The following is a 24,779-nucleotide window of genomic DNA, read 5'->3' as shown; positions in this document are numbered from 1 at the left end:
CTTCAAACCCTCTCACTAGTTTCTGCAGTTTTCCCCATCTCCAAATCAGTCTCGTACCATCTGTAAACATCAACCATTTCCCATTTCCTACACGACTATATTTCTTATCATGAAGCTTTGCACTTACATCTGATTTCTTTCCCCAGAAATCTTGCATCAATCCATCCGTAAAGATAATAAGCAGCCTTGAAGATATAACACACTTGGTTCGTCTCACAACCACTTTTACAACAAACCAGCCACTCTCTTGTCTAACTGGTTCAGCGCACATGGAACCACCTCCATCATAAAAACTTGCAATCTCTCTCAGCAACTTATTTTTTGCAGCTTCATCCTAAACATCTTCCACACTGATGTTCCATGAATGCCATATACAACTCCTCCCTTTCACTTGCAAATCTCACATTACTATTTTTCATATATATTTTACCCACATCCCCCTCCCACCCTTTTCTAATCCGTAATTCTCTTCCCCTATCAGTCCTCCTGAAACCCCTCCTTTCGTATACCTTTAGACAGTGAAACTATTTAACTCTCACCTACCCCTATGGAACCTTTCCATAATCCCTAATTACCTTATTAACCTAGGTCAGCCACTCATTCGCACTATCTCCACTGTGCTGCAGCGACTCCTTTGTAGTTCCATCGTCTCCTGTGTCTCACTCCATCCTATGCATTGCTCATCCTATATCCTCTTGGTCATTCAGCTCTCCCTCTCTTTATTTCCACATTCGAAAAATCTATAAAATATTCACTTCACCGACCCCGAGCTCATACACTTTCAGGCAGCATCTCTCCATCTCCGTCTTTTGTTCCGAGCTTCATTTGTTCATTAACCTTTCTCTCTGCATTTACTTCCGTGTAAAAAAAAAAATAATAAATAGTAATCTCTCCAAAGTTTTTGTTCATCTCCTTCCCTCTGTCAATATTTTTTTTTTTACTTATTACTTTCGCATCCATTCTCCCGTAAACCTGCACGATCTGTTCTGTTATGCAATAACGCCTCAAATAATCTTTATTATTTTTTATCTACTTCGAACTTTCATTTCTTCATCCCACAACTGGCTGCCTTTATTCCCTCATCAAACTTCCCATTAACACAGAGAACGACACATATGTATAGAGACAGTGTGAGAGTGAGAGAAAGAGAGAGAGAGAATCGTTGTGTGTGGAGAATCCTGTGGGGGTCGCGCCAGACAGGTAAAAAGAGGAGGTAGGTTCTCTTTAAGGTAAGTTTATCACATCCTACGATGGAGCGTAGTTTTACCTTCATCCTTTTGCGGGATTAAAGGGTAGGAAACATTCCTTACCCTTATTATCAATATTTGCGTGCCTGCGTGCTTCAATAACGTCTTTGTCTCGATGCATTTATTTTCCAGTAAACTACATAGGGTTACCTATCAATCAAATCCTTTTCTTAATTATATATATATATATATATATATATATATATATATATATATATATATATATATATATATATATATATGAGTGTGTGTACGTGTAATTGAGTGCGTGCGTGCGTGCGTGCGTGTGCAGGCACCTTGTATTTGTTCGCCTATTCTTGCTTATCTGGAAGTACTCATCAGTCCTTGTCTCTGGAAATAAGTAATCATCTCCTTTTCTCCAGAATCGGCCAACCATTGTTACCTGGATAGCTGCTGTAACCCAGACGCGCTACGGGGACGCAAGTCACATACGCTGGTCCTAAGTACATTATCAGCTTGCCCAACAAGCTATGTCAAAAACAAACATCCTCAAATCCCCCAACGCACATGCACGCAACTCACAGCTGAGATCTTGTTAGCAGACGACACGGGCTCGCGCGCTCACACACGCACACACATTCACTGCCAAAACTCTCTCTCTCTCCACAGTCCAATACATCTCCCACTTCTATATGACGAGACGAGAGACAACTTACCTTCCTTTCCTGCAGGTAGCATACTTGACGATATAATCCTATTTTTGAGCACAAAAATCACTACGAAAGCCAAAGAGCCATTGTCGACAGAGCCACACACTGACTCTCACTCACTAAAAGTTCAACCAACACTGGCGCCTGGTCTCGGGCTCACAGCTGACCGAGACAGAGCTGGTCCATGTTTACCACAGTTCCTCCAACCGCTTCCTTTCGCTCTCAATAGGTGGCGCCACTAGAGCATCTCTCACTCAGAAGAACCATGGAAATTGGAGAGAAAACTGGTGCTCTGCTCTACCGATCGGTCCCGGGGCCTTTAAAATGCATGAACCCTGTCCTTTCGGCCTTGGGGAAGGAAACTCGAGATCATACGGAACGAAGGCTAATTTTATTCCGGTGGTTATTTGAATCTATGTGTTCAACAACTGAGTGACGTCAGTAAATCAAATGTTGGAGTTGGAAAGCTATATCGATTTTAATGATAGCGTGTCGTTCACATTTTGTCACCCACAGTCTGTCACTTTGATAGACATAAACTAATTTGTTCTTTTTTTAAGTCATTCCAGCTCTGTGTCGGCACTGGGGTCTTGCTCCTGGAACACCCGGTAAACAAAACAAAAAAAATAAATAAACTCATTTGAACAAATAAATTGACGTAGCACCTTTGTTATTATTATTATATTATTATTATTATTATTATTATTATTATCATAAAAATATAAATTTCTTATTAAGTGAGCACTGAGTGAGGGGTTTGTAAACACACTCTCTGTGTACTTATTCAGAATAGGCAATAAACGTCGCCGATCAGACTAATTAAAAAGCCTGGATAACTAAACGACTCTAGAAGACAGTTCAGATTAAGTGTTTTATATCGTGCATTTGTAGTTTTACTTGATGAGTGAGATTTTATGAAGCAACGTTCCCATGCGTAATTAAATAAAGCTAACTTCAATATTTGTTGTGGGGAATTTGACAGATGCGCGCCACCAAGCCGTACCATATCGATTTTATACGCAAGGAACATATGAATTTACTTAGCGTCATGATATCAGCATTAATGTTAATTATAATGGCCAAATGCACAGTTTATGAAGATTTTCATTCGTCCATGGTTGAGCATCCATGCATTAACATAATACTGTTCCTTAATTTGATACCGGAGCCCACTAACGTGAAAATCTTTAAAATCCGAGATTCTTTTGTTCTGGAATTAAAATGTTTCTAGTGCACCTAGAAGTTTCTGGTAAATCAAACTTATTCACTACTCTCGAAATCATAACTTGCAATGCTGCATTTCTCAATAATATGAGGTTAAGACTGTCAACCTCTTTCTATGTAAATAAATCGCCTAAAGACATCATTTTCCTTCCTACTAGATCTCCTTTAAAGCTTATTAAGAGGGCAGTTCGTCCCTGTACGTTACTTGTAAGAATGATATTACCGGCTGAATCTTTTACTAGACTCGCTCGTATACCCTCGACTTGCATTATATCAGTCACAGCAATCTTACATAAACCAGAAAACAAATTGACCTTTAAATCTGCATCTGTCAAGGGCACCACAAAGTAGGGGTCTGGGAAACTTCTCAGGGATCCTCCAATTTGCCTGAAGGCAAAGCACTACCGTACAGAGTAAACCACGAACATTTATACCTTCTCTTTGAAGTCATCAAACCAAGGTCTAGAGAATTAATCAAACATCATCCCAACAGACATGCTTGAATTAAATTAACCAAATAGACAGAAATTGGATTCTCACACCTTGGAAGAGACTTTTCCACTTTCATTAATTAATAAGACTTTTATTTCATTTTGACTTTTTTTCCAAACGACATGGTGTTATTACACGAACTTTTTTTACGACCATTCTTAACACCTGCTGAAGGCTTTCTATTCCAGAAGCGTTTTATTGAAAATTTGTGCACTTTGGTTTTTTCTTTAAAAAATGGCTATTGAATTCATCAACCAAATTCATTGCAAATTCCAACGTACCTACTGGTTTTCTTCGTGATGAGTTTTGATACCAGGAATGGCACGCTCTTTAATCATTTAATTAAAACATGTTCTAAGTTCTCGCTAGCCGATGGCTCAGAAGAATCACGACGTTCATGGTGCAAACGGTCGTTCACGTGAGCAAATTCCTTGAACGTGGCCTTGGAGAACTTTTTTTCACATTTCTAAATATTTGTCTATATGTTTCTGGTCCTAACTGATGGGCAGTCATAAACGACTTTTTTTATTGCCTCATAATTTACCCGACTCATATTCTGAAGTATTTGCTACTTTCTACAACGCTGCAAAGAATTGCTAGATTCCTTTTTTTTTTTAAAAAGACATTTTAATATTTTCCACTGGATCAAAGTACTCAACATACTCAGTTTCATTAACTGTAGAGTATTCCGCTGTAAATTCAACATCTAATTTCCTTCTTTCTCAACTTATCTACGTTTTCTTTCGTTATTTCCGCAACTATTTTCTTTTTCTGTTACCTGTTTAGGTAGCTCTGCTTCAGCTGAAGCATTTCCTACCTCAGTTACCGCCAGTCGACCGGTAACCTTCTATCCCCGGCCCAGACCCTCTAGGAGTCTAGTCAATGTGATCCTGTCCTTTTCCTTCCCCCGTAAGAGGGTAGCGGCGCGGCGTCAGTGCACTCACTGTAGGCATTACTTTAAGGTTCTTTCCAGCGTCCCTTGGGCCCCTAGCTATAACCCCTTTCATTCATTCCTTTTGCCGTACCTCCGTTCACATTCTCTTTTTTCCATCTTGCTTTCCACCCTCTCCTTACCATTGTTTCATAGTGCAACTGCGAGGTTTTCTTCCTGTTACACCTTTAAAACCTTCTTATTCTTTATTTCCCTTTCAGCGCTGAATGACCTCATAGGTTGCAACGCTTGGCTTTTGGCCTAAATTCTATGTTTTATATATTTTATCCTTTTCTTTTGAGCTGGTGACCCTGAATGATCAGTAGAGGATATATATATTCTTGTGCATTGACTCCAACATGCAAACGGCGTCAGTGCGTATGAGGTTGAGAAGTCTTAGGTTTATTCAGAACACCCGTACGTCCCCTTCCTTTGCAATCCTTTTGTTAAAGTAAGTAAGTATAGCTTAGTTTTACCAGACCACTGAGCTGATTAACAGCTCTCCTAGGGCTGGCAATTACACTTATTTTGTGGCTAGAACCAATTGGTTACTTAGCAACGGGACCTACAGCTTATTGTGGCGAAACATTATAGCGAGAAATGAATTTCTATCACCAGAAATAAATTCCTCTAACTCTTCATCAGCCGGCGGCGGGAATCGAACTCCGGCCCATCGAATGACGGTCTGAAGCTCAACCAACACGGCCAACAAAGGGCTAATCCTTTTGTTAAACTGAAATGCCTTGCAAACTGATGTTTTGCACGATTAAAAGCAATTCCCACTTTTTAAAAATTCCTAAGAAATCGTGGACATCATAGAAATAAGAAATGGATGCCATGGTTAACAAATCAAACAAAGGCCAAATCTATATACTGTATATAAAAATGGATGTATGTGTGTGTTCCACATACACCGTGAAACGCACTGAGCAATTTCAACCAAACTCAGTATACATATGACTTACCATCTACGAAAGAACACTGGGAGTAAGACATCACTGGCACCATAGAGGGTTGGGTGTGGGAAGGGGGTGAAATGTAAAAATTACAGAAAACGACAGATATTAGTGTCTAATCCATAGTTTTCGAGGTTGCTGAGATGAATAGTGACACTCCCGATGCCCTTTAAGTCTAAGTTCAGCACCGATAGGAGAGGTGGGAGGGGGGTGGCACGCAAAAATAACCGAAACGACAGATATTAGCGTCTAAACCATAGTTTTCGAGGTCCCTGAGAAGAACAGTGACACACCCGATACCCTCTAATCCAAGTTCAGCCCTGATAGGAAAGGGGGTGAGAAGGGGTGACATGTAAAAATAACCAAAAATGACAGATATTAGTGTCTAACCCATAGTTTTCGAGGTTGCTGAGATTAATAGTGACACTCCCGATGCCCTTCAAGTCCAAGTTCAGTTCTGATAGGGAGAGGGGTGAGAAGGGGGTGGGAAGGTGGTGACATGTAAAAATAACCGAAATGACAAACATTAGTCTAATCCATGGTTTTTGAGGTCCCTGAGAAGAATAGTGACACTCAAGATGCCCTTTAAGTCCAAGTTCACCCCCAATAGGGATGGGAGTTAGGAGGGGTGGGAAGGTGGTGACATGTAAAAATAACTGAAAACAACAGATATTAGTGTTAAAAATAACCAAAAACAACAGATATTAGTGTCTAATCCATAGTTTTTGAGGTCACTGAGAAGAATAGTGACACTCCCGATGCCCTTTATGTTCAAGTTCAGCCCTGATAAGAAGGTTGGTTGGGAAGGTGGTGATATGTCAAAATAACCGAAAACTGCAGATATTAGTGTCTAATCCATAGTTTTCGAGATCACTGGGATGAACAGAGACACTGATGCCCTTCAAGTCCAAGTTCAGCCCTGATAGGAATAGGGGGTGAGAAGTGGTGAAATATAAAATGCCAAAAATGCTAGGCAATGTAACTGAAGCAACTATCTTAACAGGAATGGGGGAGAGAGAGAGAGAGAGAGAGAGATAGTTTATCGGTTGTCATTCAGAGACCTCCCAGGCATATGTATATGTTGTCTTTCTAAACAATCATGTTTTATGTTGATCACTATGTTCTCTGTATGAACCTGTCCTGTTTTTTAAGGAATTACCGTAGTTTGACGTCAGGTCACCTGTAAATCTTTGTACCAGCATTCTCTGTGAACTACGCAGATATCCGCATCCCGCTTTATGTGCAGCTAGTTTTCATCAATAAACCAGCAGTACTTGTCTTCCTGCTTATCATTTCGCACCTCTCTCACAGTGGTGATCCCCGGAGTGGTTCCCGGAAGCCATTAACGGACCCAAACGGCGACTAAGTCTTGGCCCAATGAACCTAATCCATGCCCCTAACGGACTAACTACTGCGCTCTAACAAAGCGTTCGGGCATTAACCGACCCTCATCAGCAGGTCGCCAGCATCATTAGTGAACCCACAGCACATGCTCCCCCAGCGTGTATTGGCATGAGTGTTCCTACACACTCCAAGTGAGAGCGCGAAAAGAACATGGACGGAAACATTACCAACCACGTACAAATTACAGTGAACCTCTCGGAGGCAGACACCTCCCTCTTGCAACCCCTCCCGCGTGCACCTCCACACCAGTACCCCCTGCCCCACGTGATGGCCCCCTGACAGACCAACCAAAGACAGCCCTTAACATAAGGCTGCCGCCATTCACCAGGGAGAACGCAGCGTCTTGGTTCTACAGGGTCGAGGGGCAATTCAGAATAGCAGGCCTGACTGACAAGGTGTTGAAGGCAGACATCATCTTTAACGTCCTCCCGGAGGAGATATATGAGAAGATCACCCCTTGGTTGATGACAACATCGGCCCCAGCCACCTTCCAAGAACTGAAATCCACTCTCATTCAAGACCTGCTCCTTGCCAGTCTCCGAGAGAGCTGCCCACGCCCTCAACCCCCGGCAGGAGGGAAACCTCTTGGAAGTGTGGCATGCCCTCCAAGACCTCCTCCCCGAGACTGACAGCAGCGGCAGGCGCAAGGAAATCAGTCTGTCAGAGGAGATCTTCCTGTGGCAGCTACTGCCGGAGGTCCATGGGCAGATCATGGACGCGTACACCCTGCCAGTTGAGGACCTAATCAGGTTGGTGCAGCAGCTGATGGACTCCATGAAGGTGTCCAAGCAAGCGACCACACCCCCACACTCCGCCAACTGCCTCCTGCCGGAGGACCCCACCACGGAGCCCATCAACTCCATTGAGCAGAAAAGATCATCCCATCAGCAGAAGACAGAGGGGCCGGGGCTATGCTACTTCCACCAGAGGTTCAGGAGAGCCGCCCAGAGGTGCAAAGCCCCCTGCCCTTTCTTCCCTTCAAAAAACGGAGGAGGCGGCGGCCAACCACACAGGCCACTGTGGCAGCAACAACAAAAATACCCAGGGACCCCTTACCATTAGGGTTCTACATCCACGACTCGATCTCCGGCAGGATGATGTTGGTCGACACTGGAGCCATGCATTCAGTGTTTCCACCTTCAGGAGAGGACCGCAGATGACTGCCGGACCAGACTACCTGCCTGACGGCCGCAAACGGGTCCCCCATCCTCTCCTACGGTACCAAACTCCTGTCAATCTCCATCCTTGGCCAGAGGTACAGCTGGGAGTCCATCATTGGGGTCATCAGGACTCCACTCCTGGGGGCAGATTTCCTCGCCCACTTCAGTCTAGCAGTCGACGTCGGCCGCAAACGCCTGCTGGACACCCAGTCCAGCCAGTACCTGCCCTTGTCGCCAGGCCCCAGGGAGCCTGCTATTTGTTACATCGCGCCCCATCAGTATAAGTTCCCTCCTGAAGGAGTTCCCGGAGGTATTCAAACCCGAGCTCCGCCAGATGCCCGGAACTCCTGCCAAACATGGGTTATACCACCATATCAAGACAAAGGGGCCTCCGATGCATGTGAAGTTCCAACGGCTTCCCCCACAGCGCCTTCAGGAGGCCAAAAAGGCCTTCAGAGAGATGGAAAGGATGGGCATATGTAAAAAGGCTTGCAGCCTGTGGGCCCCCTCTTTGCATGGTGCAGGCTTCAGCACCTGGAGGCCCTACACAGGCAACTGAACCTGGCAACAGAACCGGACCACTACCCCCTGCCGAACATGCAGGACCTGACGGCCTCTTTCCATGGGGTCAGGATATTCTCCAAAATGGACCTACTAAAATCTTATTTTCAGGTCCCAGTAGTGCCGGAGGACATCCCCAAAACCTTCATCATCACGCCCTTAGGGGCCTACGTCTTTGCTTTCTCAACCTTGGGCCTGAGGAACGCGACCTTCCAGAGATTGATGGACAGCATCCTGGGGGACCTGGACTTCTGCGTCTGCTACGTCAACGATATCCTAATCTTTTCCAGATCCCAGGAAGAACACCTGCGACACATCTGGAAGGTCCTGCAGCACCTGCAGGAAAGTGGCCTCGTCATCAGGTTTGACAAATACACCTTCGGTGTTGAGAAGGGGGAGTTCCTGGGCCACAAGATATCCCCGGAAGGTGTCCGCCCAATGTCATCGAAGGTCGAAGCCATCGAGAAGTTCCCCACCCCTACCTCCATCAGGGCCATACAAGAATTCCTTGGGATTGTCAACTACTACAGAAGATTCATCCTGGGGATTGCCCACACCATGGCCCCACTGACGGAGGTCCTGAAGGGACATCCAAAGACCTTAGTGTGGGGCCCGACCAGCAGAAGGCTTTCCTCCTGATGAAGGCCCCCCTCACCAAAGCAACATCTTTGGCCCACCAGGACCTCAGCGCTCCCCTCCAGCTGACAATGGATGCCAGCAACATCACCTGCGGAGCAGTTCTGGAACAGGTCATCAGCCCATTGCCTTCTTCAGCAGGAGGCTAAACCCCGTCGAGTCCCGCTACAGCACTTTCGACCAAGAACTCCTCGCAGCATACCAGGCAGTATGGCACTTCAAGTTCCTCCTGGAGGGGATGCCCTCACAATTTGGACCGACCACCAGCTGGTGGTCCATGCCTTCACGAAGCTGGATGACGCATGGTTCTTGTCTCCAGGCGAGCCCAGCAGCGCACTTATTAGCCATCGCGGAGTTCACCTGCACCATCAAATATTATTCCCGGCAGGAAGAACGGTAATTGGATATTAGCCAACACCCTCTCGATTGGATCGAGATCGATTGATGCGATAAAAAAGCTCCAGATCAATTATGAGGACTTCGCCGCAAACAAGCTGCTGACCCTGAGACCCCAGTGAATATCATCTCTAAATACAAAGCCATCACGCCGCTGATTTGGTGGAAGGACGTGTCCCTTTCGGCTCAGGAGGATCAACATTGGGTTAGCGATGTCACTGTAGTCCGAGTTCTTGTCTTCGCTGGCCCCACCCCTGGTACTTATTATCCTCCAGACGCCGGCTGGTTTTCAACATCATCCACGGCCTATCCCACCCCTCCGGAAGGACAACAGCCAGACTGCTGACAGAGAAGTCCATCTGGCACGGCATATGGAAAGACGAGACGGCCTGGGCAAGACAGTGTATGCAGTGTCAGAGCAGCAAAGTGGGACGGCACACCGAATCGGGGTGGGCGAATTCCCCCAGCCAAAGAGGCGCTTTGGGCACATCCACATCAACGTAGTAGGACCTCTTCCCCATCAGGAGGAGCCAGATACCTTCTGACAGTCGTTGACCACCCCACCAGGTGGCCCAAAGCTATGCCCATGGAAGAAGCCACCTCCAGTGCATGCACGGAAGCCCTCCTCTCCAGCTGGATCAGCCGGTTCAGTGTCGCAGACAAGCAGACAACATAACAACAGACAGGGGACCCACTTACCTGTCCAAGCTGTGGACCACTCTGGCACGTCTAATGGGGACCACTCACCATTGCACCACCACCTACAACCCCGCAGCCAACGGAATGGTGGAAAGGTTCCTCAGATCTCTGAAGGCGTCCCTCATGGCTTGTTGCTCCTCTGAAAACTGGAAGTACCAGCTGTCCTGGGTCTTGTCTTGCTGGGTTGAGGACCGCCCCAGAGCCAACGGCGACACCTCCTCAGCTAAAAATTCTACGGGAGACTCTGGAAAGTCTCAGGGGAATTTCCGCAGAGGACAGGGACGACATAGTAACGTTTGAGACTCCGAGACATTGGGATGGAAAGTTCGCCCCTGCTAAAAAAAGACATTCACTGACAGGACGTCCCCCTTTATGGCCCCCATGTTGTCCTGGGTGAACCCATGTCTCCAGGGACAACACTGTACGCCCACCGATTTGACTAGACCCGACAGGGACCTTTCCTTGCACTGGAAAGGAACAAGAAGGCATTCCACTGAATATCCATCCTTGGGTGGGAAGACTGAGGTGTCAATAGATCGTCTCAAATGCGCATTCCTGGAGGGGGCAATGAAGAAAATCAAGATCTCCTGCGGGATGGCAGCCCTCAAACAACCCTGGTCGCAGGAAGGAGGTGAGGGCATGTGAAAAACCCAGAAACCTGACAGAAAGGCAACAAACCAATACAGAGGACACCATGGGAAGGCGACCGAATCTCCAGTTGACATCGAGACAAGAGGCCCCTTTGTTCGCCCCAGTAGATACCTGGTTTAATGGGACACTGCCTCCATCTTGGGAGTATTGCTAAAGTCCCTGCTTAAAACGCGTCCACTCCAGTCCTAGAGAACATCTTGTTTTCTGGCGGTGCCTTTTCATCGACCTTATTAAGGTCATTCCCCTTCAGGAATATATGAAAATTTATCATTTCATAATTGTAAACTGTTTTAGCTTACTGATTGAATATGAATCTTTCTAAACAATCATGTTTTATGTACAAGTAACGATAAACGAGTTATTTATGTTAGCATGTCAGACATTGTTGATCACTGTTCTCTGTATGAACCTCTCCTGATTTTTTAAAGACGAATTAGTTTGACCTCAGGTCACCTGTAAATCTTTGTACCAGCGGTAGTCTGAGTTCTTGTCTCACGCAGACGTCCGAGATGATCCCACTTTATAATCAGCTAGTTTTCATCAATAAAACCAGCAGTACTTGTCTTCCTGCTCATTATTTTGCCTCTCTCACAGTCCTGTATATTTTTTGCAAATGAATATGAATCAGGTATGGTAAATCACCTGGAGTGCTATGTTAAGTGACAATATCTGGCCTCTTTCAAGCTTGATAAAGAATATGTGAATATATCTCCAAATACAAACATATGAGTTATATATATTTATATATATATATATATATATATATACTTATATATATATTATATATCCATATATATAGTTATATATATATATATATAGGCAGCGAACTTATATATATATAAAATATATATATATATATATATATATAAAATATATAATTATATATATATAATTGGATATATAGGACGTTTTTAGCTTACTGATTGAATATAAATCACGGTGATGTGATAAAAAGTCATATATATATATATATATATATATATATATATATATATATATATATTATAATCAAAATATATACAGGTATAACCTAATCTACCCTTTGTTTATTAGAATATATATATATTTGACTTATAAATCATAGCCGGTTATCAACATTTATATCTATCCTTTTTACCTGGAACAGATATTGAGATGACACAGATAAAAGATAGGAGAGATATAATATATATATAATAAGCTTATATAACTATATTCTTAAGATGGCCTTTCTAAAGGCAAATTAAGCTGCCTATATGTCTTATATAAACCTGGGAATATATATATATCGCTGCCCACCTATATATCATATATACATATATATATATATATATAAGGAAGATAAGCAGTTAAGCAGTTAGTTAGTTGTATAGCCATATAGTAGTATATATATATATATACGGGCGGCGGTAACTTTGCAGATAGATCACCCTTCATCCCTGTCTGACTCCAGACTCCAGTCATATAGGGACAGCCTGTATATACATATACCCTCGTCCTTATATCATATAGACCAGCTATATATATATATATATATATATATATTTGATATATATATATATATACTGTAATTTCACTTCTGTCCCTTGTGCCAGTTTATCTCAGGTTCTATTACAAAAATTTGATTGGGACTGAAGTGTAAACCAGGTATTCAATGAGAAATCAAGGAGGAGGGACCAAAACAAACCAGTCAAACTGGTGTTAAACTAGTTTATTAATGCGTGTAATGTTCTGTACATATTTACAGAGGTGAGTTCAGTGGTTTAGCAGAAATCATAATAAAAAAATAAACAACTCCAGCAGCAGCCCAAATATCTTCAAAACAATGTCAACTGTCGTGTAACAAAAATATCCATTGAGCCTTCACTTGCTCAACACTTTTGTAAAAAGTGACATCAAAATATCGTGAGCCCTGTTTGCTCAACACACCAACGAAACAGTGACATCAAAATAATCTGAGCTTATTTTTTGATTTCCCAACACACTCAAAACAGACATCAAAATAATTTGTCAAACTGCTTAACATCGTCATATAAAAATAACCATTATAGCCACAAAGGCAGCATAAACAATAATTACATACTCATAAACAATATATATATATACACACAGTTATAACACCAGTTTCAGTTGTCAAAAGGACGAATTATCCGACGGACGCTTCGATCAAACATATTCATCAAAAACCACTGATGGCTCAACAAGAAGAACGTGAAACAAACAGCCACACAGCTGACGTGGAGGAAACTCAAAACCGATGACCAAGGATTTTTTTAGCCATCATCCATCAATAAAAATGCAGATTTACAGGTAGCGACAACCTGCTATTCCAAGCAAAGGTTTTCTTGTTGCTAAATTTTCAATGATCTTTGTCATCCTCGACCTGCAGTGGCCACCAGGTAAAAACAAACACCTGCTGCCGTAGACCTTGACTTGCTGCTGTGCTAAACCCAACTGACGGTGAAAAAGTCAAACCACAAAAGTATATATATATCACCACAAATACAAATAGAAGGGCAGGAAAACAATGAAACAGACTAAACAAGGCTGTTCCATTTCAAACAGTCTTAAAACCTGACAATACATATATATATATATATATATATATATATATATATATATATATATATATATATATATATATATATATATATATATATATATATATATATATATATATATACTGTATAGGTACAAACACACACATATATATATTCACTGCAGATAACATTCATTATAAGGGAAAAGTACCATACCGCTCAGGGAAGAATGAAAAATAACGGAAAGGCAATATATTTATACAGAAAAAATTAATTGAAAAATCTCGAAAAGCAACTTAACCGAGAAATAATTGTGCCACCTTATTGTTGATACTGAATCTGGGGCAAAACTCCTTTAACTGGTGCCTGCATCTTACTGGTTTCCGTTACTACACAAATCCCACTCTTAAGTATGTGGCATTGTAAAATGTAAACAGTTCTTTCATTTTCCCATTTAAATGGCAAAGGTGACTAATATGTGATCCACTAATGAGTAAAATTTTTACTCCAAACCTATAATTGCTTTTGTCACTTACATAAGGTTTTCCCTCTGGATTTTATATGATTTGATCGATTTCATCGGCTATTTCTGTTGGAAATGATCCTTTCTGGAGATATGACTCCACAAACACGTGAAAATCGTGATTAAAAAACCTAAATGAAAGAAAATCAACATATCATCAAAACCCATTGGAATACCCATACTTCAGTTTTCACCGAAATATTGCTAAACAACATTGATGAATTGCAACAGAAAACCAAGGCTGAATTCATAAAGTTGTCAAAATAAACTTACCTTAGCTGCTTCGGCAACAGGGCAAATCACAGTCCTTGATAAAACACAGTGTTGACATAAGAACTCTAGGCTTTGAATGTTATTCTGGAAACCTAGTAAAATTGGTGAATCTTCTCATAATAAACAAAAAACAAAAGCCCTACAGAATCCACGGACCTTTCAAACTTTAACGAATGAAAACCGTGTTCAGTTAACTGATTTGAACTATTCCAGAATCATTCATCAATGGGCATTGTAAATGTCATTATTTCACTGTACACTTTGCCTTTGCAGAATAACCATTATTGATAAATATAGCTTCATTGTATAAACAAATAAAAGTTTCATTGCTAAATTCAGTCATAGTAGAGAGGTTACTGCAATTAGTTACATAAAATCAAGACTCAATACTATAGTAACAGAAGTGATTAAGGGCAGCTTGTAAATAAAATCCACTAATCTACATATACACAGCAACAACGTGCAAACAATCTTGAGTTTTTCTTATACCAACTTACCACATGAATTCAAGAGGAGACAAACCCCTTTCCGAGAAAATGACCTGTACGTAGCCACTAACAACTCCCCTTCCCAGCATTTCTATTTACTAGTTACCAAAGGATGCTGGAGCCATTTCCTCTTCGAAGTAAATCGGCTGATGTAAAGAATGGCTCACTGGTTAGTGTCAAGAATGGAATTCACCTTAATTGTGGAAAAGCATCTTCCAACCGAGAGACAAAGATAAACAAAAACGAGCATCATCAACAAATAGTTACATGCATCTCTATAATCCTGCCTCCTTTTTAAACTCCTTTCTTGCTTTCTGTCGGCCCCACAATGTGTGGTGGAGTACTCATACGAATGAAGTACATATGTATACTTTATCTTTATGCCTTTTTCAGGTGTGACCCAACTTAATTTTCTGTCAGACAAGAATTCCAAAAATCATGTTTCCTCTTTAAATGAATTTTTTTGTCCATACCTACACAATCTGAACAAGATGTAAACTTCTAATGCACCAAAAGTATATCACAAGTGATTTTGGGGGTGAAAATTTGAAGCCCAGCTACCCTGCGCATTCTGTTACCTTATCAATAGTTGGCTGCTTTACCCCCCCCATATAAACTACATGCACCTATAAGTACTTTCATAGGGGCCATGCCAAATAAGTTTCTAGCTTCTCAAGGATAATAACATTTCTGCTGTTTCAGATAGCTTCTATTTCCCTAGGAACATCACTTGATTTAAAAAGAACTTCTCCCCAAAGCATCCTGGATGAAGAATAATCATTCCCATTGGGCATTCAACTAGAAAATGCCTCATTGTAATGGGTACAAAGCAATCACTATAAAAAGGGCTAGGGTTCCCTACCATTTCAAATTCACAGGTTTGCAACTGGTGCTAGGACAGCAACGTGCAGTCTCCTTCTTTGTGCCACACAATGCCTCAGTGGGGAAGCTCAGCTGGTAATTTCCAGTATCTCCTGGTTACTACCAGCCAGACCCTCCCATGTGTGTTACCATGTCTCTCATAGGGTGTGGTCAAATCCTCCTTCATAAGAGGAGGAGTTTAATTGCACATTTATTAATCTCTAGCGAGAAAAGAAGGCTACATGAGCCTGAGAAGAACTCACCAGGTTACTCTCCCATGAGTTGTGGGTCATCATTTGGCCTTAAAGGAACATCTACCAGTGAACCTGAGGCCATTGTTGGAATGGAATAACTGACTGTGCATCACTAGTTGAGAGACTTTGAGGTCCTTTTAGGATATGAAGAATCACCTGTCATGCTTTTTTATCTGTTCCATTTTTGAGCTATTTGTAGCATTTTCAATTCTTTTCACTTCAGTTTGCATATGCGAATATTTACTTGCCAAAGATGCATGTAGGTCTTTGCTGCTGAGGAACTGATCCTATCCTTTGTTCTCAGTGTTGATGCCTCTCTCATAAAGATGTGTCCACCTATCTGATGCAGCATGTTCTCCTCTGCAACTGGCAGTGAAGTTTTCTGCTATATTTACCATGAGCTTCTTGCCCACAGTTCACATGGTGTGATAGGCATTGGTTTAGGGGTCTTGGAGTTGGGCATCAGCAGGCTCACTGTATTTTATTGCCAACTGGATTTTGTTAATTTCCATTTTGAATAATGCATCTGCCACTGGATTTTTCATGCCAAGTATTTGGTGTATGATGTACCTGAATTCACTGATGGATAAGAGCTGGTGCTATTGGCAGGCAGAGTATGCATCTTGGTTTTTGGTCAAGCGGGTACAGGCAACTGGTGGTCCATCACGATGGTGAAGAGTTTACCTTAAAGTAGGTGCCTGAAGTGTCAGGTGCTAAGGTGTATGGCAAGGAGTTTCCATTCAAAGGGGACTGTACTTCCTCTTGGCTAGATTTAGTGTTCTACTGAAGAAATTGAGGGGTTGTGGCTTTCCTTTGACTGTTCCATTACTGCACCCATGGCTATGATGCTGGCACCTGTGGTTAGTGTGAGTCTGGCCCAAGGATTGGGGAATGTTAGAGTGGTGGCAGTTGCCAAGGTATCCATGGTGACTTTGAAGGCTTCTCATTGGGAGGTACCCCAGCTTAGAGTCTTGGTGTTCCTACTAAGGGCATTGTAGAAGGAAGTCATGATTTATGCAATGCTTGTCAGAAGCTGGTGGTAATAGTTCACCATTCCCATGAACTTCTGGATGCTTTTTATGGTAGTTGAAGTGGGAAATTTCTCTGATGGCTTATTCTTTGGAGGGCAGGGGGCCGATGATGTTTGCTGAGACTTAATGACCTGGGAATTTGATGGTGGAGGCCCAAATGACACATTTGTTGGGATAGACAACCAACCCATTATTACAAAGCAGGGAAAGGATGGAGCTGATGGGCTTCTCCTGGGGAAGATGAGGATATCCTCAACACAGCAAACATAGAAGGGGAGGTTGCCGAGAATGTTGTCCATTAGCCTCTGTGACATGATCCCTGAGTTATTAAGGCTGAAGTAGAGTAGTTGAAAGTGTAGACCCCAAAAGGTGAAATGACATTGTTTTGATGTACCAGGACTTGGAAATAGCCCTTCACAACACTGAACTTGAAGATCTTTGCCCCATGTAGGGTGGAGGTGATGTCTGCCATGTTGGGAAGTGAGTAATGGTTGGGCTCTATTTGTGGGTCAAGTCACATGTGTCTCCGCAGAGGCACCAGGATCCATCTGTTTTCTTTGCCATACAGATTGGTGAGGCCCAAGGTCTGGAGACCTTCAGACAAAGGCTCATGTGATCCATTTCCCTGACAACTTTCTCCACAGTGACCAGTTCAACCAGGAGCAGATGACAAAATTTTGAGGAGACCTGGGGCCTGTTGTTTTATGTATGGCATATATTACCATGCTTTGCTGGAATCCCAGGGGCCTAATTGAGATCTGGCTGGAAAATGTCAGGAAACTCTTGCAGGAGGGTGTAGAGGCCTGTGGGATGCACCAAGATGGACAGCTGTTTGGAGCTGGTGGTGAATGTGTTGTATGAAAGAAGGCTTAACCCAAAAGGCAGCAAAGAGCAACATCCACCCAGCAACCTAAAATTCATAAATAAGCACAGAGCAAGGGCATCTAGATGCCAGTGACAATGAACTCCCACTGGTATTTCTTTCCTAGTACAGTAGGTGGATGGTGAGGGTTGTTGTCTGGGGGCCTTCTGGTGGTCTTCAGACTAGCACAGAAAGGATCAACTTGAAGGCACCAGTTTCTATCAAGAACATCCTGCTAGATGTCACATGGCCAAGGGATCATATTGTGATTGGTTACTGACCCTGGCACCTCAACCAGAATTCAGCAGCAAAGCTTTGATACTTTGCCATGTGATGTACTGTTCCAAGCAGCCCATATCTGTGTTGAGAGTTTCATTAGGTCAATGGTCAAAATAAGGTCCCATTTTATATACCAGGAATAAAAGTACTGTATATTTCAATGTAAAAGACTTGAAATAAAAATAAGATTCCATTTTATCTATCACGAATTTAAAAGTATATTTCAATGCAGAAAACTTAAAATATACTTTTATATCAGTAACTTACCAGGTAATTACATTGCTATTAGTTTCACTCGCTTGGCAGCTAAAATTTTTAAATTCGCAGGTCATGCTATTTTGTTTTGGTTAGGTGACTTGCCCCTCCCATTTTTGGGGAAAGAGAGGAACAACTAGCAAATGGGCTTCAATTTGTTTCTGCCGTCTGATGGCTGTACACCAGTTGTTAGCAGCAGCCTATTGAATTTTGAAATTCGTCTTTTCATGTTGTATTTCATCGTTTGGTGAAGTATTCTGTCTTGGTAGCCATTATGGCACATTTAGATAGTGTTAGGTTCTTTTAGAACTTCAATTGTGACATTAAATGATTTGACTCATCCTGATTTTGACTTTAGCTGACTTGGTTTTATGTAATGCCAGACTCAAGTTCATCTGGGTTTAGGTATTGCAGCAAAGGCTGCAATACTCATTTGACCAAGGAATCGTGTGACTCTCATACGATCTGCACAGGCTGTAGGGGACAGGTGTGTTCAGAAGAATTAAGATGTAGCAAATGTGTTGACTGGGACTTGAAAACATGGAAGACTCTGAAATCACATTGGAATAAAATGGCTAGGGATAAGAAGAGGAAGGTTACTGCTAGGCAGACCAGTAAATCTTTGGCTAGCCAAGAACCTCTTAGTTCTGTAAATATTGATAACATTGACGTCGATGTTGACGCTCCTCTGATTTCTATTAATCCCATTGCCAACCCTTCTCCTGTGCAACCCTCTCCTTTACCTGGCTCTCTCACTTCCGAACCCAACCCCAAGACCAGCCTCAAGTTAAAGATTGATAGAAGGTTCGAGTTGATTGTTGAATCCAACGCACAGTTAGCTTCATCCATTAAAGTGCTTATGGATAACAAGAGTGATTCGGAGCGGCCTGTAGCACCCAGGGTTAGTGTTGTGTCAGCGGAGAGCATGATAGCGCCCAATGCAAGTGAAGTGTTGGTGGAGGAGGTGGTTGCCCGGCCCACCGATTCTTCTAGGCAAAGGTCAATGGCATACTGCCCTAAACCTGGGAGGAGTCAAACTTGTAGCCTAAGGGAGGTTGGTGGGGTCCGCCGTCGGTTGAACCTGTTGCTAAATCCCAGGTTGCAGCCAGACGCCACTGGAAAGGCATTTCTTTGGACATTCATCGTCTTTCTTCTAGTTCAGAGGAGCCTTCTCCTAAGCAGCAATGGTACTTTGTAGACGAATCACATCCTCTGAAAAGACATGCTAGTGGTGCTTTGCATTCTTCTCCAGCACCCTGCAATAAATCTAAGGATACCTTGGATAGTCCCCGACCTTCATGTAGTAGTTGGGACAGCCCGGACGGTTTTTCTTCCATCCTCCAGCAGTGGAAAGACAGATTGTGACTTCTAAGCACTCATCATCTCGCAAATGCTCAGCTTCACGTAGAGTGAGCGTCCTCCAGTGCCTTGGCTCCAAGCAGCCTGTAGTGACGGAAGACCCCGTTGTTAGCGAACGCCAGACATAACCTGAGAGTGCCTGAAGGCGTATATGCGCCCATTAGTTTCTGGGCTTTCTTCACTTTCCAAGCACCCATCTTCTCTTCAGCACCATGGAGCGCCTGTTGTTGATGAATGCTCTGTGTTTCCTGGAGGCCCAACTGTTACAAAGTGCCCATTACCGCCTGAGTGCCTGCATTCGGCAGAGCGCCTGTCTACCGCTGCTGATACTTCTCTTGCTTCTGTTCATGATGGAACAAAAGCAGTCACTGGTGATTTTCCTGTTTCTCAGTCTAACCTGTTTCAGCCTTTGGTTAGTACTACAGTTGCCCTATCCAGATCAAGCTGGACAGCATTTTGAGCCTGCTGAAAAAGGCTCCTTCACCTCCCCAGTCCACAGGTCTGGCCTTGTTGCCTGTGACTTCAGACGATGAAGAAGATGTGTTTGTACAGGACGCTCATCCTTCCGCTTATGCGTTGTTGTTAAGGTACCTGTTAGCCACCTTTCCGAGTTTCTTCTCTCCTGCAGCTCCCTCTTTGCCTGCTTCCACTTTCCTGATGGAGGCGCAGTCATTGGACTCATCTAAGCTGCCGAAGTTAGTGCTTTTTTCTACAGCAAAGAAAGCATTGAGTGATATTGATGGATGGCTTTCGAAGAGGGAGCAAGGTCATGCCATCTTTAGTTTTCCTCCGTCTAGGCTGACCAAGAAGAGACACCTTTCATATGCCACAGGGGAAGCTCCTTCTCTGGGAGTCTCTGCCTCCTCCCAGAGGGACTTCTCTGGGATAATCGATTCTTCACGAAGATCTGCCTTTTCTTCAGCAAAGATCATGTTTAGTTCTTCGGACTTTCTCACCTTCCCAAAATCTTTTTAAAGTTTTTGAGGTGTTTAGTTTTATGGACTGGGGTGTGGGCTCTCTAGCCTGCAAGATTAAAGACTGCACAACTGTACCTGAAGATAGTTCCTCTGACTGGTTGGGGGTACTGTCATGCATAGATAAAGAGCAGGCAGGATCTTCTCATGCAGTCTTCTAGGCACCCTACGGAGATGTCAACATTTCCCCCCAGGACTGTTTCCCCTTGGCAGTTACGTCCCTTTTGGGGTAACAGACAAAGATCATATTCTTGATCTCGTTCCGGTAACAGATTTGTATCAAGAGCCATCAAGAAGTCATCCTCCCAAACGTCCTCTCTCATGTGAGAACATTCCCCCCCGAACACCGGTAAGGGGCCAGGCTCCTTCTCCTCTGCAAGAGATGGAGAGAGAAAGAGACCGAGCCTTGGATAGACAATGTTCTCAAGGAAGGATACAACATTCCCTTCCAAGAATAGCCTCCTTTATTCAGCTCGGCAGTAACATTGACGGCGTACTCTAAAGGCTCAAAGAGGTTTTCGGCCCTCTCAGAGGAAGTCTCATTCCTCCTCAGAAAGGGGGCAATAGAAATAGTAGAGAACGTGAATTCCCCAGGATTTTACAACCATCTCTTTGTGGTGCCCAAGGTGTCAGGAGGCTGGAGGCCATTTTAGACGTTAACGCCCTGAACATCTTTGTACAGAAGACAAAGTTCAGAATGGAGACAAACCACACTGCCCTGTCATCCATTCGCCAGGGAGAGTGGATGACATCAATAGGTATGCAGGACACACATTTTCATATTCCAGTACACCAAGAATCAAGGAAGGAAGGTTTGTCTACAGGAGCAAAGTCTTTCAGTTCTGTGTCCTATGACAGACTACAACCTGTTAGGGAACTCCTTCGAGAGAAAGGTTTTTCAAAATCAGCTTCGCAAGCTATTGGCAAATGCAGACGTAAATTCTCTGACAGAGTATATCAAGCTAAGTGGGCAATATTTTGAGCTTGGTGCAAGTCCCACAGGGTTTCCTCTTCTCAAACATCTGTGGCAGAAATAGCAGATTTCCTGCTATATTTGAAGACCAACAGAGGCCTTTCTTCAGCTATGATCAAGGGGTACAGGTACATGCTAGGCTCGGTTTTCAGGCATAGAGGGTTAGATCTCTCTTCAAATCACAATTTGTCAGACCTTATCATATCATTTGATACCACAAAACAGAAAGAGGTAGCAGTAGTTCCATGGAATCTAGATGTGATCCTTAAATGGTTGTCCGGTCCCTATTTTGAGCCTTTACACTCAATCTCTTTAAGAGATTTAACTAGCAAGACCCTGTTTCTAGTAGCCTTGGCAATAGCTAAACGGGTCAGTGAGTTCCATGCAATTGACAGAGGAGTGGGCTTCTCCCAAGTGAACACCGTTTGCTCCTTTTCCTTGGGATTTCTGGCCAAAAATTAATTCTTGTCCAAACCATGGCCACATTCTTTTACCATTAAAAGCTTGTCAGAGATTGTTGGCCTGGATGAGGAAGAGAGAGTTTTGTACCCAGTAGAGGCTTTAAAGTATTACCTTCACAGAACAAAAGGAGTACATGGACCATCTAGTGCTTTATGGTGTTCGGTTAAGAACCCCTCACGCCCAGTGTCGAAAAATGCCCTGGCATTCTTCCTCAGAGACTCATTTCGGAAGCTCATTCATTGATTGGAGATGAGGCTTTTTCCTTATGTAGAGTGAAAGCACATGAAATCAGAGCAGTAGCAACTTCTTTAGCTTTCAAGCATAACTTGTCTCTCTCTTCCGTATTGCAAGCCAATTTTTGGAAGTGTCAGTCAGTTTTTGCTTCACATTATTTAAAAGAAATCGAGACTATATATGAAAACTGCAGTACATTGGGTCCGTTTTTGGTGGCTGGTGTGGTTTTTGGGGGAGGAAGTGTAGGAAGCAGTCCATCCTATCAATCTTTGCCTTGAAACAAGGGTGTTGAGTTTTTAGGGGAACCTGGGGGTACGATGTACCCAGAGTACCCTCCAGTTCTTTTAGGGTTGGGTAATGGTTTTTATTATTGTGGTTTTGGTGACTATGTTTTCTCTGGTTATTTATTTTGTACTGTGCCCAGGGCATGGGGTAAATTTTTTATTTTTATGAGCAATAGGAATTGTCCTTTGTTGCAAGGTACCCACCGAAATAGTAGGCGACTCTCAGCTACTGCCACACCACTATCGATAAGATGATAGCCATCCAGAGGCAGTATCTTCCTGCAGCAGCTCGCTTATCAGGTAAGGATTCAACAGGCATTATTTTAATTATAGCAATCTTGTCTGTTCTCAGATTCATAACCATTATTAATGTTTTGGGGTAGATATGTTCATGCATCCCACCTCCTGTCAATGTGGGAATCAGCAGTGTAATTACTTGCTAAGTTACTTATATAAAAATGACATTTTTATGATAAAATAAAGTTTTATATATACTTACCAAGTAATTACATGATCGGAGCCTGCCCTCCCCCAGTGCATGAGTATAAGAGCATAAACAAATTGAAGCCCATTTGCTAGTTGTTCCTCTCTTTCCCCGAAAATGGGTGGGGGTAAATCACTTAACCAAAACAAAATACAGTAGCACAACCTGTGAATTTCAGATTTTAGCTCCAAGCAAATGAAACTAATAGCAATGTAATTACTTGGTAAGTCTAAATAAAAATTTATCATAAAAATGTCATATTTAAATTTTAAGATCAGTTTTTGAAAAAAAATTAACATATACCATTAGACCTGTTTACAACTTCTCTGCTTAACTTGGAAACAGGATCATTACCCTTCCTGTTCTTTTAGATTGGGAAATTTAGGCTGTCAACCCAAGAACTGGGACACTTTTGTCCATTCAGCACTCAAGAAAGTGAAAAGAGAGAGCTGGAGTGGTTGGACAGCAAGATAATGAGATCCAGAAAATAAAGGATTTGAATTGGCAGCACATCCCACAGTTGTGCTAAGAAGTAATGGTCAGAGAGGCTGGACAGCAAGACTTGAAAAAAGGAAACAGAAAAGAGGAAGAGTAAAAGGCTTAAAAATGGATGCAACTAGGGGAAGAAGGGGTACTGCAAACACCCTTAAGTAATGCCTACAGTGCACCACATGAGGTGCACTGACAGCACTAGCCTCTTATGGGGCTATTTTCTTACAAAACAACATATTCTTAACTCCAAAGATGCAGATGCATTCACAATAAAGGTGACCATGCAATATAGTATTTACAAAATGGCTGGGACTGCCTTGACATTTAAAAAAAAAATGTCTTACATCTATATAAACAATCTTCAGCCAACACATCATCATCTTCCACCTTCATGTCATACTTAATACTTCAATGGGAAAGTTTGCCTAGCGAATTGCTACATTTTCTGGTTACCACCACATAATTCCTGTCTTATCTGCTGAATGAGCTCCTTAACATTTTTCCTGACAGTACGGAAATAATTCACACATGGCATTATGAAGCACTGTCTTCTTGGCCAACTTGTCATGTCTCGGTTGCTATACCAACATGTGCAGGTATCCAGCAAAAATTCTGTTGCTCAATAGAAAAGTAAATTCAAAAGTGATTAAAATCAGTGGATGCTTGTGGATAAAAGTTCCCAGGCCAGCCAATACACTCTTTGTATTACTAAAAATTATATAATTTATTACTGCTGTTAAAATAGTGACCCACTACAGTAAAATAGGATGCACAGTTCAGGAGAAAGCCACCAATAGCAGTATCATATTTAGAGCCATAAGAATGCAGTATATTGGAGTTGGGTGGCTAAGCTGTGCTGAGTGTTCTAAAAATGTCAATTTACTGCTTCATATGATGCGCTCTGCTTAGTAGGATATATTACTCATGAAGGAAGCTGATAATTTGGAGAAGAATAGAGAAATTATAAAGTGTACAAACAACCAAGGATTACATGCTAGAATGCCATTATGCTTTTAGTTGATCTTGTAAGGGATAGTGAGAAGCTTTTGAACCTGTATGCTCTTGGTGAGGTATCCTCTTTTTTGCTCAAAAGGCTAAGAAATGCCAAGTTTATCTGGTTTCTTTGCTTTCCTGGGGAGCGATT

At 42.6% G+C, this 24,779-nt stretch overlaps 2 protein-coding genes across 7 annotated transcripts in view; one reads left to right on the top strand and one right to left on the bottom strand.

Annotated features, from left to right (window-relative positions):
• The window catches only part of Eip63E (cyclin dependent kinase Eip63E), a 205,364-nt gene extending 203,219 nt beyond the window's left edge, over positions 1 to 2,145 (bottom strand). For 5 of the 6 annotated variants that reach the window (XM_067112652.1, XM_067112654.1, XM_067112658.1 and 2 more), the window contains exon 1: positions 1,925 to 2,126. In XM_067112652.1, coding sequence (XP_066968753.1) covers positions 1,925 to 1,946 — 22 coding nt within the window. In that variant the 5' untranslated portion in view covers positions 1,947 to 2,126. Of the gene's footprint in view, positions 1 to 1,924 lie in introns of all 6 variants that reach the window. The other variant, XM_067112653.1, reaches the window with a different exon arrangement.
• The window catches only part of LOC136843853 (inversin-like), a 649,403-nt gene that overhangs the window by 568,573 nt on the left and 56,051 nt on the right, over positions 1 to 24,779 (top strand). The window lies entirely within an intron of this gene.

Source organism: Macrobrachium rosenbergii, chromosome 12 (genome assembly GCF_040412425.1).
Source record: "Macrobrachium rosenbergii isolate ZJJX-2024 chromosome 12, ASM4041242v1, whole genome shotgun sequence".
NCBI lineage: Eukaryota > Metazoa > Arthropoda > Malacostraca > Decapoda > Palaemonidae > Macrobrachium > Macrobrachium rosenbergii.
This window is presented reverse-complemented; position numbering and strand designations above follow the sequence as displayed.